The sequence below is a fragment of the Volvox carteri genome (assembly GCF_000143455.1).
Source record: "Volvox carteri f. nagariensis unplaced genomic scaffold VOLCAscaffold_3, whole genome shotgun sequence".
NCBI classification, from domain to species: domain Eukaryota; kingdom Viridiplantae; phylum Chlorophyta; class Chlorophyceae; order Chlamydomonadales; family Volvocaceae; genus Volvox; species Volvox carteri.
The window spans coordinates 224,411-236,598 of NW_003307546.1; the positions used below are offsets into that span (position 1 = coordinate 224,411).

Genomic DNA, 12,188 nt, shown 5'->3' on the forward strand with positions numbered 1-12,188 from the left:
CGCCCCTCGGCGGCCCCCGCCCTAGCCCCTGGGGACCCACACCGTGTAACCCCGGAGTGGCGCTGACGGCCACTGGCGGTATCGCCCACGGGTGGTGATGCTGGGGGTGATGGGGATAGGGGTGCAAGTGCTGCGGCTGCTGCAGCGACGGCGGCCCTTGCAAGAAGTGTTGTTGTTGTTGTTGTTGTTGTTGTTGGTGGTGGTGGTATTGCTGATGTTTGTATCCGGTTGTCTGTTGCGGGAGGGTGAGGTGTGGTCGCCACTCGCGGGCAGGTGTGGGTGTGGGTGTGGAGCCCGGGTGGGGAGACTTCGGGGGCTGTGGAGGAGGGGGCATGAGGCGGGTTCCGGAGCTGAGGGGGGCCGAGGGGCTGTCGGTCGTGTGGGTGTGACCGGGTGGGGGTTGTTGAGTCACTGGGTAGGGTCCACAGGGCGGCGGCTGGTACGGGTAATGGTGCTGCTGCTGCTGCTGCTGGTGTTGCTGCTGCTGGTTCTGCGGGTAATGCCGGTGGTGATGGTGGTGTAGGTCAGGTCGGTTGTCTGGTTGACCACCACCGCCACCTGCGGGGCAGGGCACTGGGGTAAGCCAGCAGCCAGATGTGCCGCCGCCGCCGCAGCCACAGCAGCAGCAGCCGAGGTGTGCGCGGGCCGTGTACATGGGGGGTTGGGGGCGGGGTCGGGGGCAAGGGGGAGGGGCTGCTGGAGGTCCCCTTGCATAGCGCTACTCACAAACACGGGCACCAGTCCACCATCTACCCCCCCCCCGCACACACACACACGCCGGGGGATGAGTGGCCGCATACGGATCCCCCTTCCTGCCAGTCCCCCGGGGGCGGGGGAGCGGGGGAATGACGAACCACACACGATTGAAGCGGGGGAGCGGGGGAAGCAGGGGAAAAGACAAACCACGAGCGAGTGAAGGAGCGGGGGAAGCGGGGGGAGGGGCCCTCCGGGAATCCCGAACTTCCAAAACTTTATCGTGTTGCGCGGACCTCCCCCTCCCGCACCTCCCTCAGAGTGCCCCTCCCTGTCACCCGCACCTCCAGCTAGTCCACCAGCACCGCCTCCCACCTCCAGCTGGCCCTCGGGCGACTTTACGACTGCCACTGTCCGCCCTAAATCCCCTCCACCGCCACCACCATCACCACCGCTGCTTCCATAGCTGCCCCCTCCAGCGACTCCTGCCATTCGCGTGGGTGGGTTCCCGGGCTCCGATTGCTCCTGCTGGTGGTGGTGGAGGTGGTGGAGGTGATGCTGCTGCTGCCGGCCGCTCGCGGGTTCCGTGACGAGCAGGGAGGTCATCAGGTGCACGGGCACCGCCACACCGCCATCGGGCTCACGGCGATGGGCTGTTGCTGCGGCCGCCGCGGCGGGCAGGTGCGCGGCGCCGTTGACGTCGCCGTTGGTCGTAGCTGTATTGCTGTTATTGGTGTTATTATTGGTGCTGGTAAATTGCTGTTGTACCGGGGTTGCGTCCAGCAGCATGAACCTCCTGGTGTAGGGGGGAAGTGGGGTTGGGTGATGTGGCTCTGGGTTAGCTGGCCCTGGTTTGCTTGGTGCTCGCTCCCCCTCTTTCTTCTTCTTCTTTGGCACAGAGAACGGAAAAGGGGAAAGGGACCCCGCTGGGCGACTGAGGTGGTGGTGGTGGTGGTGGTGGTGGTGGTGGTAGGCGCAGTCACATGCTGCCACTACCCACCTGACTGTTGGCCCGCTGTAACGCTGCTTGCTCGCTCACCCCCTCACTCCCTTCCTCAGTGGCCCTTACCCCTCATCATCACATTTCTCGTCTCCTCTCCCTCACACTCCGCCCCCTGGGCCCCTAGCCACCGCCAGTTGACCCGCGGGCGGGGATAGTGACCGGGAGGGAGGGCGGGAGTGCAGTCGGACCCAAACTCAGACGTGTTCACATCCCCCCTCACAAGGCCACCAAGCCACCTACACAAACTCGCTCCCTGAGGCCGCCCACTCGCTCACCGTGTGTCATGGATACCAGGAGGCTCCTGCTGCTGCTGCTGCTGCTGCACTTGATGTGGTCCGCCCTGCGGGTGCTGGTGCTCTAGTTGGTGCTGTAGCTCGTACGGCAACTCGTAGCGGTCGGGGAATATGTCCTGTGTCAATGGCTGTAGCTGCATGGACCGGTTCTGTTGCTGTTGCTGTAGCTGCTGCTGCTGAAGCTGCCGGGTCAGGTCACGCAGGAAATCAGGTGCAGGGGGGCTCACCCACACACGTTTGGGTGCCGGGCTGCTGCTGCCGGAACCGTTACCACCCCCACCCCGCCTGGAAGCACCCAGCACCAGTTCCGGCTGTGGCTGCTTGTGGTGGTTGAGGGGATGATTCGCTTCAGTCAAAAAGTCCGTACGAACGTCGTACCGCGGCGAGCGGGCGCCGTTTGTGGTGTCCGCATGGTGTATGTCAGTTGCATCTGTGGATTGTACGGGAAAGCGGCGGGCAGGGGTTGGAGCTCAGAAGGGCACAAGTAGCGGGCAGCGGAATCATTAAGCTTTTCTGCGGGTTGAGGCCTTAATGATCAAAAGCAGTTACATAGGTTCTTCGCCCAGCTGCGGGTCTCCCTCTTCGTACTGCACCACGTTGCCTAAGGCAGATGGCCAGGCGCAAGCATCCGCCGAAGCTGTGGCAAGGCAAGCACGCACATGGCATGAGAACCGCGGCAAGCGACTCCGTGTGGGGATGTAGGCGCACAGGAACACTGAAGGACGTATCCGTGCTCTGCCCGGCCTCAGTCGCCAAGCTAAGCCTCAGCGATGTCTTCCGTCGTTCCTCCATTCACGTTATACGACGAAATGTTGAATGTACCGCAAGCTTTAGGCACATCCAGCACAGACATACAACGAAGCTCAGAGTCTAGCTGGACGGTAGGTCGACTAAGGTATAGACAGCATCATAGGACGGCAATATAGTCATTTGCTAACAAAGCAACCTCCCAAGCCTCAGTGCTTCCTTTTGCGACGCCGCGTTGTAGGCGCTGATCCCTCTCGCGACAGAACCCTCTGCGCGCTTTACAATACCCGGAGCTGCATCTCGCATCGATGTAAATGCTAGCATATAAGCATGGACAATTGTGCGTTTCGGCAGCGATCCATGCAGTATTGCTCCAATTCGTCACCTAGACTCAGAAACCATTTTCTGCAGGAGATGTATTTCTAGCGCATAAGCAATGAGTTCTAATAAAGCCAAGCGAATATATTATGACACTGAAGGAGCATAAGGGCGATGCACTCCAAGGGCGAGAGCCAAAAGGCAACAGTTGTCGTGGAGTATGCATCCCTATCGCGCAACCGCAGTACAGGTCATACATGCAACGGCTACATGCTTATGTGTAGAAGAAATTGAGTATATTGCATTGCCATTTCGTGAATAATCCGCCTGATCATGATCCAGGCGAAGCTGAGTTCGTGTGCAGCGAAACCATCCGCTTGCATGCTCTAGGTAAACATCACAATTTAAGTTTTACAAGCATATCTGGCAACATGGCCGCCAGCCGAGCTTTGGGCCGTGCGTTCCTGGCTGCCGGCGGGACTATGGTCTTCCTAATGGGTGCGACTGCGGTGGTCAGCGGGGCATCAATGGCAGTCGTCAAAGCAGTTCTGGACCGCCAAAAGGTAGCCATTCGGTTAGTCTTTTTGTCCGTTTGTATTCTTCCACAACTTTCTCAACTGCCTTTGCAGGCAAAGGCCCAAGTGCCATGTACTATATGCTCCTCGAAACGTCGTGTAATTTGTGAGGTCTGCGAAGGTGGGCTCTTGTGTACTATCGCGGGTGTTACGCGAACCTCGAACACTGCAGCGGACGTATCAACTCCTAACCGCTGAGCAACTGTTGGCTTCCCGGACGTTGCAACTCTTAAACACTTCACGCTTTCAGGTGAACGCATAATCAAGTACTGGCCAACCCCGGATCCCCCGCCAACGACTTCGCACGCATGGAGTGTCTGTGCAATGTGCGAAGGTGCCGGCGACCATGCATGCATCAATTGTGTTGGCACAGGGCAAGTTAACCTGCCTTCGTGGGAACTCGAGGGCAGCCAACTTACCGACATGCTGGTTGGTCCGACGTCACCGTAATCGGTGTTCAGGTTGGGCTCGCTCCTGTGCTCGACGGCGGAACTGCTGGTTGTTGCGGGGGATGACGGAGTGGGACTGCCGTCGTTTTGTACTGCGAAATCCTGCATGGCAGTATGGCAGTCCGTTGCTGGTGTGGTGCCGACGCGTGTTTTCGGATGTGCGGGCGCGGTGAGATTGCAGGAAGCCTTAATCCCTTACAGGATCAGAGCAACCGGGAGCCTTTCTCTAGCATAAGGAGTTGTCGGAATCGCAGTGGATCGCTCTCACCCCCACCTCCCAACGGTTCGACGCAGTCCGCTGGTCGCGTCCCGCTCCCTCATTATCACCTGGCGTGCTGTACTTAGGGCTGTACAGACTGCCATGCGGTACTGGGGCCGTACGCAGATCTTCAGAGGTGCAGTTAGATGCAGGCCTGCAGCGGTCTCGGAGCTGTCAAGATACGTAGTGAAGAAGAAGTGCCAAAAGAACAAAAGCTTAACAAGCGGCGGCGGTGTGTAACGGCTGTGGGAAGGAAAGTTGAGCTGTACTACGACATGCGACACGTCTCGCCAGCAGCGGCTAGGGAGGCATGCCAGCAGCGGCCGGCTGATGATGTTGGTTAACCCCTTGGATCAGGAGATGCACACTTATGAACACACGCACACGCATCCCGCCGCTGGTCCCCCCACCCGGGTGAAATAGTTCGCGCGGTGTCGAATGCTGCTGGAGCCACCGGGGTCCTCCAGTGCGCCGGGCGGCAGGAGGGAGGAGTGGGAGCCCGATACGAGGACCTATACACTGCCGCGGAACAGTGGCGGAGGAGGAATAACTCTGCACACGGCCTGGACCAGACTGTATACCAGATGGTGGTTGGATAACGAAACCGGGCGGCGGCAGGATTCGCATGGATAGGGTGGCGATTGGGACTGATGTGAGTGCATTGGTAGATCGCGCAGCTGTAGAGGATGCCCTCGGTGGAACGGAGGTTGCTTGGCATCTGAGCTACTGGCGTATGTAGCTGGCTATTAGGATTCGAACAGACGACGGCGCCTTGCGTTGATAAGGGTGAGCGGATGCTTTTTGTTGGACAATAGAACCCTCTTCAGCTGAAGCTGAGTGCTTCGGTGATCTCCCTGTGGGTACGGTTGCGTGCCCCGGTCGGTGTCGGCGCAGTTCATATGGTTCTGACAGTCTGTGCGCTGGCTGGATTGTGCGTGTCTCCTTCCCATCAGTTAAGTTCAACGGTGCTGTCCGCGAATCAATTAACTTGGCGCACTGGGGCAGAATATGGTTCGGCTAAGGGTTCCCTTCCTTCACATCTGCATTCACGCACCATTGATACTGATCAATACGTTTGCCTTCAGTGTGGATACTCAAATTACACGTGCAGTAAAACTGGTATAATTATGCAGCTTTATGCAGGCCCGCAACTGGTGGTGCTTTTGTGTAGAAACTAGATCGTTAGCGGCGGCTGTGTCCGCAAGTCTTCCGATACCCTGGAGGCGAGATTGTAGAAGATATTGCGTGGATGGGGTAAAGTCTGAAAGGGTTTGGTTTGGTTTGGGGTTACATGCCTACATGTTCAGCCTATAGCCAGGAGGCGTCAGTTATATGAAACGATCAGAACGTAGCATGACCCTAACGTGATCATAATGTTCGGGATCGAGCAGGGTCTTTTCCTAACGCACCGGATTGTTCCTTGCGTGCAACCGTCGCCGCAAACACGCAGAACTTAGAAACCATTCCCATTATCAAAAACGACAACTCGCAGCTACGCCTAATACACCAAAAGCCACGGTAGCAAGGAGCAATGGGGCAAACAAATTACAAGGCCGAATGGATGAAATAGTATTCGGAGCCCTTTGACCGTACAGAATCAATACAGCGAAGATTCGGGACGCTGACTGTACAGGCATGAACAGCTGATTTCTGAGCCACCCATCAGAGCCAAAGGATTCGTAAATGTTAAGCTCAGCTATGCAGATAGGCGAGGCCCAGCGAGTAGGAAAGTTGAGGCCCACAATCTTTGGGACGTATGTTCCTTAATTAGCAGCTCTCAAGAGTACATGAGTCTATAACTATTGTATCATTGCTTTGAAGAAACCGTGGTGAATCCAAAAGGTCCAAAGATTCGGACGAGACGGACTCAGATTTGGAATCAGGACGAGCACCCATGCTTCTCGCGTAACCATCAGCATTCAAACACTACCTTTATAGAAACAGTTGACATGATTGTTCACTCATATCGTATACACCAGCTACAAATACTTGTTAGTGAAATTTCAACAACATTATCATGACCTGCCACGGAGCTCCCCAACTATGAGCTGGCTCTTATGTTGTGTGAATCCCGAAGCGTCGGGTGAAGCTCGCGCTGCACAGGAGTACGCCAAAGGACTTGCGAAACCCGGTTCTCCGAGCAAGACAACGACTGGCAACTCATTGTCCGTACGTCTCACGCCGTCACTTGATGAAGAAGAAGAAACCTCAAAGCGGGCACCATTTGTGCACGTATCATCCTCGAGGGTGCGCAAAGCTTCACAGCATGGCTTGCGACTTTCTGAGGACACGGTCGTCAGCGCTCTCTCTTCAACTCCAACAAGCCTTAACCCGCTAGCATATGTGTTTCCATTTGCCAACGATGACAACGAGGATTTCAGCATGGGGACTACTCGTGAAGAGTCCGACGCCCTGGGTAGCAATGCCGCGCCGCAAACTCGTAGCAAAGTGGACTTGGCAGACCTTTGCGGTTCCTTAGAAAATTTGGTCTACGTGGGAGAGGTGAGCAGCTTGGGCACAAATACCAACCAAATAATTTCCTTTCGTCGTTACGAGCCTTTTTCTACCTTGCTTCCCATAAATGTCCAGGGCTCTAACGGTGTTGTGTATTCAGCATTCTGGCATGGTGCACGGGTGGCTGTCAAGGTATGTTTATACAGATGTGCCTCTTTTCAATTACGGTTCCTCTAGCCGAGTTAGGTACTTTCACTCCAGACATCTCGGCTTCCTCTACAGCCCCGGCTTGCAACTGTATGGGCAACTGTTTCTGTATAGCGAATTGCCGAACTTGCAGAAGCCCAGACATCCCTTGTACCTAAATTGCATGTCACGAGATGAAGTAGCCGTCGGTTTAACAAACCAGCGGCACGACCACCCATCGCTCCTACCCGCCCCACCGCCCCACTTCCATCCTCTTCACCTTCCCTAACCCACCCTCCACTCTAGCAGTTTGCAGTTTCGACTTAGGCAATTTGTTTCCTTTTTTTTGCTTATGACACCCCCATTTTCGCCCTTTCATCTCCCTTTTCCTGGCTTTGCTCTTTCCAAGTTTCTTCTGGGTAACCGCAACGACAACACCCACTTGCAGCGCTGCCTGACCGAGGCGGTGCTAACTCGGGTGCTGAGTCACCCTTGCGTCGTACAGTGCTTCGCCACCGCTAATGCGCAGCTCACCCCCGAGGTATGGGTGGCCATACGGTCGCGGTGCCGCCGCCACAAGTCCCTGCTCAAGAGCTCCTCCCTTGGCCGCTCAATGGAGGCTGCCGTTCTGGAACAACAACAACAAGAACAGCAGCAGCAGCAAGGACCTCCGCGACTCACATCGCCTCATCATCATCAGCAGCAGCAACAGCTTTGTCCCCCGCAGCGGCTGTCGTCCTCCCAATCGCTGTCCCGCTCGCACCGGTGGGCGCAGTCGGTGCTGCTGCTGCAGTCCCCGGACCGCGGGATGCCCACTCGCGGGCACCTGGGGCCGGTCACGGCAGCGACAGCGACAGCGGCAGGCCCTGAGTCGCCTCCCTCCAATCCCACAGAGCGAAACCAACAACAGCCGCCGCCGCAGCAGCAGCAGCAGGCGGCCCTCTTAGAGCTCAACACCAGCACCGCCAAGGACAACAGCAGCAGAATGTTGATGATGATGAGCGCCTTCGCTGCACCTGACGAGGAAATGGAGTCCCGTTCCCCACGCCCACCCCCGGCGGGAGGCAACCAGAACAAGACACAGTACGGCAACCGTAGCCAACAGCAACAACCTGAGGAGCAGCAAAGCATGCGGCAGCTTTCCGGGGTTGCCAGCTCCGCCGCGATTGGGGCGCCGCCGTGTGGATACGGCAGCTTGGAGGAGGTGGAGGGGCCTGAAGAGGGCTGCGAGGGTGATGATGAGGGTGAGGGTGATTGCGGCATCAGTTTCCTCCAGGCGCTTCAGATGTTGGCGGCGGATGCGGCCACGGGTCGCCACTGCACCCTGGTGGTCATGGAGTACATGGATGCAGGTATGTATTGTGTGTATATGTATGTATGTGTGTGTATGTATGTATGTATGTGCAGGAGCAGGAGGGAAGGGAGAAGATAGAGAGCGGCGGGAGCAGGAGAGGGCTGCCCCACGTAGTTGCGGGTTGGGTTGGGTTGGGGACCTTTAACAGCCTGGCGGGGAGGGGAGGGGTGCAGGGGGGGGGGAAGGGGAGTGCTGCTAAGGTATCTGGTAAGTAGCAGCAGCAGCAGCAGCTGGGCAGGAACAGATAGACAGGCTGGCTGACTGATAGACAGACAGACAGACAGACAGGTCCCCTTGCCAGCCGGCTAGGACGTGGGCAGTCACAGATGTGGATACCCCCACCCTACCTCGGTGCCCCCCTCCCGGTGGGGAGGAGAGCGGAAGGTACGTCGCCATTCCCCGGAAGGTGCTCTGTTGCCGCTGCTCTACCTGCCAGTGCATTGTGTCGTGTGGGAGGGAAGGGGGGAGCTCCGTCGATCGCTGACCGCGCATTGATACCCCGCCCGCCCACCCACCTTACCTGTCCTCCCCCGCCCTCCGCCCCGCTCCACATCAGGCACCCTGCACCAGGCCATCACGCGAGGGGACTTCAGCGCCCGCAGGGCGGCAGACCAGCGACCCAAGCTGCTGGCGCTGCTGCTGACCGCCCAGGAGCTGGCGCAGGTGCGCGGTGGAGGGGAGAAGGGAAAACGGCTGCTGAGGCCCGGCAGGGGGCCAGGGTGATGAAGGGCCAGGGAGATGTCGAAAGGGCCTCCTCTAACGTGATGCACAGAGAGAACAGCTCTTTCCACTCTGCAGCTCGCTCCCTGGTCGCTGTTGCTCCTGTCCTCTTGTCCCGCACAACCCCTGCCATGCTGCATTGCTGCATCCAAGATCCATTGCTGCTCCCGAGGCAGATTGATTCCCAAGGCCGTCCTCCTCCCCTTTCCCCTCCCGCCCCCCCTCCCTCCCCTTCTCCCATTCCTTGCATCCATAGGGTATGGCCCACCTCCACGGCTTAGACATTCTGCACGGGGACCTCAAGCCCACCAACGTGCTGCTCAAGGGCTCCCCCTGCCAGTTCGCCGCCTGCACATCGTCATCGTCATCATCAGGGCCAGGGGGGCGGGGGGGAGGTCGCACCTGCACAGACCCCCGGGGCTACACCGCCAAGGTCGCTGACCTGGGCCTGGCTCGGCCCTGCAGCGGGGAGACGGTGGAGCTGTCCTCGGACGAGTGGGGTGAGTGCTGAGCTGCCGGGGGGGCAGAGAGCTGTGGCGAGGGGCAGGGGGCTAGGCGAGGGGCAGGGTGGGAAGGAGGAAGGCGGCCCCTTTTAGGGAGGGAGGGAGGGGGGCCATGTGATTACTTGCAGCGCCCGCTAGAGGTCCCCGCCGCCGCCACTGCGTGCGGCTGTCAGGCCTCCCCAGATGGACAAGGACCCTAACTTATCCCCGCACCTCCCCCATTCCCTTTTCGCTCCCCACAACCTCCCCCATTCCCTTTTCTCTCCCCACATACTCCCCCCCCTCGCCCTCTTCCCCCAGGTGCTCTGGCCTATCTGGCTCCTGAGGCGGCCAAAGGCAGCTGCTGCAAGGCGTCTGACGTGTACAGGTGCGTACGTGCGTGGGCGGGGAGAAGGGAGGGGGAGTGGCGGTCCCCAGGTTCACCTGCAACCCTGCCCACCGCAGACCCCAGCCCACCTCGTCAGCTTGACCCGGGGTTCACACTCTCCTTACCTTCCCTCCTGCCTTAGCCCTAGACCGCCTGCCGGGGGGAGGGCGTATTCCGGTGTATGCCCTCCCCCGCTCAGCCGTGGTGCTGCGCCGCAGCCACGTGTTTCGTAAATGTAGTTGTGTGTTTTAACCACCAGCCGTCACCCCCTTGCCCCGTCCCCGCCCCGCCGCTCTTCCTCGCTTTCCCTTGCTCCCCTGCAGCTTTGGTGTGATGCTGTGGGAGATGTCGGCTGGTGTTCGTCCGTATGTAGGCCTTACCACTCCACAGGTGCTGATGGGCCTTGTAACTGGGACCCTGCAGCTCACATGGCCCTCAGACGGCTCACTGTACGGCCCGCTCCGAAGCCTAGCTATTGCATGTACGGACTATAACCCCGCGGAGCGACCCACCTTTGAGGTGGCGGCGCGCATTCTAGGAAGAATGGTACGGCATATCCGGGGCGCCGCAGAACCTCTCCGTCAGCGGCACAGCTCCGCGCTATCCGTGGAAGCGGCGGCCGCCGCGGCGGCGGCTGTCGCGGCCGCCGGCAGGTCCCACTCGCCTGGCGGCGGCGGCGTCAGCGCTGCTGTCAAGTGCCCGCCGGATCACGCAAGCAGGTCGATGCCGATCTGCGTGCCCTTTGTCGGCGCTGCCACCTCCGCCGCCGGCGCTCTGAAGACCGGCCCCGCGGTCCCCCCGCTATCGCTGTTTGGTGGGACTGGGAATGCACGACCGAGTCCTCGTACGCCGCTGACGCCAGCGGCGATAAGCGCCACCTTCCTCGCGGTGTCGCAAGTGTACAGCGGCGGCGCGGCGGATATGGCAGAGCCGCCGCCATCGCCGCCACCACTGCGCCGCCATCAGCATCCACATCCCCACGCCGATCTTCGGCGCCTCCCTGCGGCTGCTTCCGCGTGCGACGGCGTGTGGAAGGCCAGCTCCCGCAGCACCCCCGGGGGAGGGGGCGACATTGCCACGCGGATGAGGGGCTTGCGCAGCGGCCCCTCGGGCCCCGCATCTCCGCCGGGCATTACCATCACCCCCACCGCCATCACCGCCTCTGGCACCTCCACACTGACCCACGCGACATCATCCGCCATCACTACAGCCGCCTCCGTCATCACCCCCACTGCCGCCACCGCCGCCGCCGAAAGCATCATCTGCTGATAGCCCCGCCCTGCCTGCCCTGCCCTGGTCAGCAGTCTCGAGGGCAGGCAGGCAATCCTGCATAGCGGCTGCTGGTTTTGAAAGATTTTGGATTGCAATGCTAACGCAATAAAAGACTGGAATGAAATTACGGGACTGTTTATTCGGTTTGGGTTTGGTCGGGTGTCCTTTGCTCGCTCGTGCCTCTCTCCTCCCCCCCGGGGCGGCACCACGGAAGTCCATCCCCCCCCCTGCGCCCTTTCCAACGGTATGGGCTGAACAGCCCCGGGGCCGGGGCCTCCCAGAACTGTACGAGTGCAGATATACATACACCTGTACTCGTGCTCCCATGTCCGCACTGGCGTACCTTGGTGTTTCGTTCTGGCGGCCGTCAGGGTGATGGTATAGGTCCCTTGCCCCGGGGGGAACATCCCCATCCCGTCCGGGGTTTAGGGGCCGGGCCGGCAGGAGATGGTGGTGGTGGTGGTAGTAGTGATGATCGCAGTGATGGAAGGGAATATTAGGGGCCTTAAGCTGGGGCAGGAGGAGGGCAGAGAGTGAGGGAGGGAGGTGTCGGGCGGGGCGGTTTGTCCAGCGGTACGTGTATGTGTGTATGTATGTGTTGTGTTGGGGGCCCCGGGGGGGGGATTTGAGTGCCCCCCGAGGCGACACACACATTGGCGCCTGGGGCCTGTTAATGGGAGGGAGGGAAGGAAGTATGGTGGCACCTTCTCCTTCCTTGGAGGGTCCCTGTTCCTCGTCCCACTCGCCCGCCGCCCGGTCCTTCACCCCAGCTCCTCGCCAGCCTGGCAGTGCTTTCAGTTCTGTGTCGTATAGTCGTTTGTTGGTGGTTGGGGGATTTCTTTCTCTCAGATGTTTTGGAACGCGGGACTGGACTTTTGTAGATTTGAACTGGGCGACATGAGTGACACATGGTATATATATAGATACATATACCATGGTATATTTATGTATGCATGGGTCTGCAGCTGAAAATGCTGTCATTAGTTGGTTTGTCC

General features: G+C 59.3%; 2 protein-coding genes across 2 annotated transcripts in view; one reads left to right on the forward strand and one right to left on the reverse strand.

Moving 5' to 3' along the window:
- The window catches only part of VOLCADRAFT_86532 (uncharacterized protein), a gene marked incomplete at both ends in the record, with an annotated part of 10,922 nt that extends 5,115 nt beyond the window's left edge, over positions 1–5,807 (reverse strand). Inside the window, 7 exons of the mRNA XM_002946470.1 lie at positions 1,005–1,489; positions 1,972–2,123; positions 2,217–2,419; positions 2,649–2,673; positions 4,049–4,180; positions 4,347–4,447; positions 5,747–5,807. Coding sequence (XP_002946516.1) covers positions 1,005–1,489; positions 1,972–2,123; positions 2,217–2,419; positions 2,649–2,673; positions 4,049–4,180; positions 4,347–4,447; positions 5,747–5,807 — 1,159 coding nt within the window. The remainder of the gene's footprint in view (positions 1–1,004; positions 1,490–1,971; positions 2,124–2,216; positions 2,420–2,648; positions 2,674–4,048; positions 4,181–4,346; positions 4,448–5,746) is intronic.
- A 573-nt stretch (positions 5,808–6,380) lies between these two features.
- On the forward strand, positions 6,381–11,190 carry VOLCADRAFT_86533 (uncharacterized protein; the record flags this gene model as incomplete). Its single annotated transcript, XM_002946302.1, has 6 exons — positions 6,381–6,839; positions 7,426–8,329; positions 8,888–8,994; positions 9,308–9,551; positions 9,855–9,921; positions 10,245–11,190. The coding sequence occupies 6 exons, from the start codon at positions 6,381–6,383 to the stop codon at positions 11,188–11,190; spliced, it is 2,727 nt and encodes a 908-aa protein (XP_002946348.1).
- Positions 11,191–12,188: the final 998 nt, after the last annotated feature.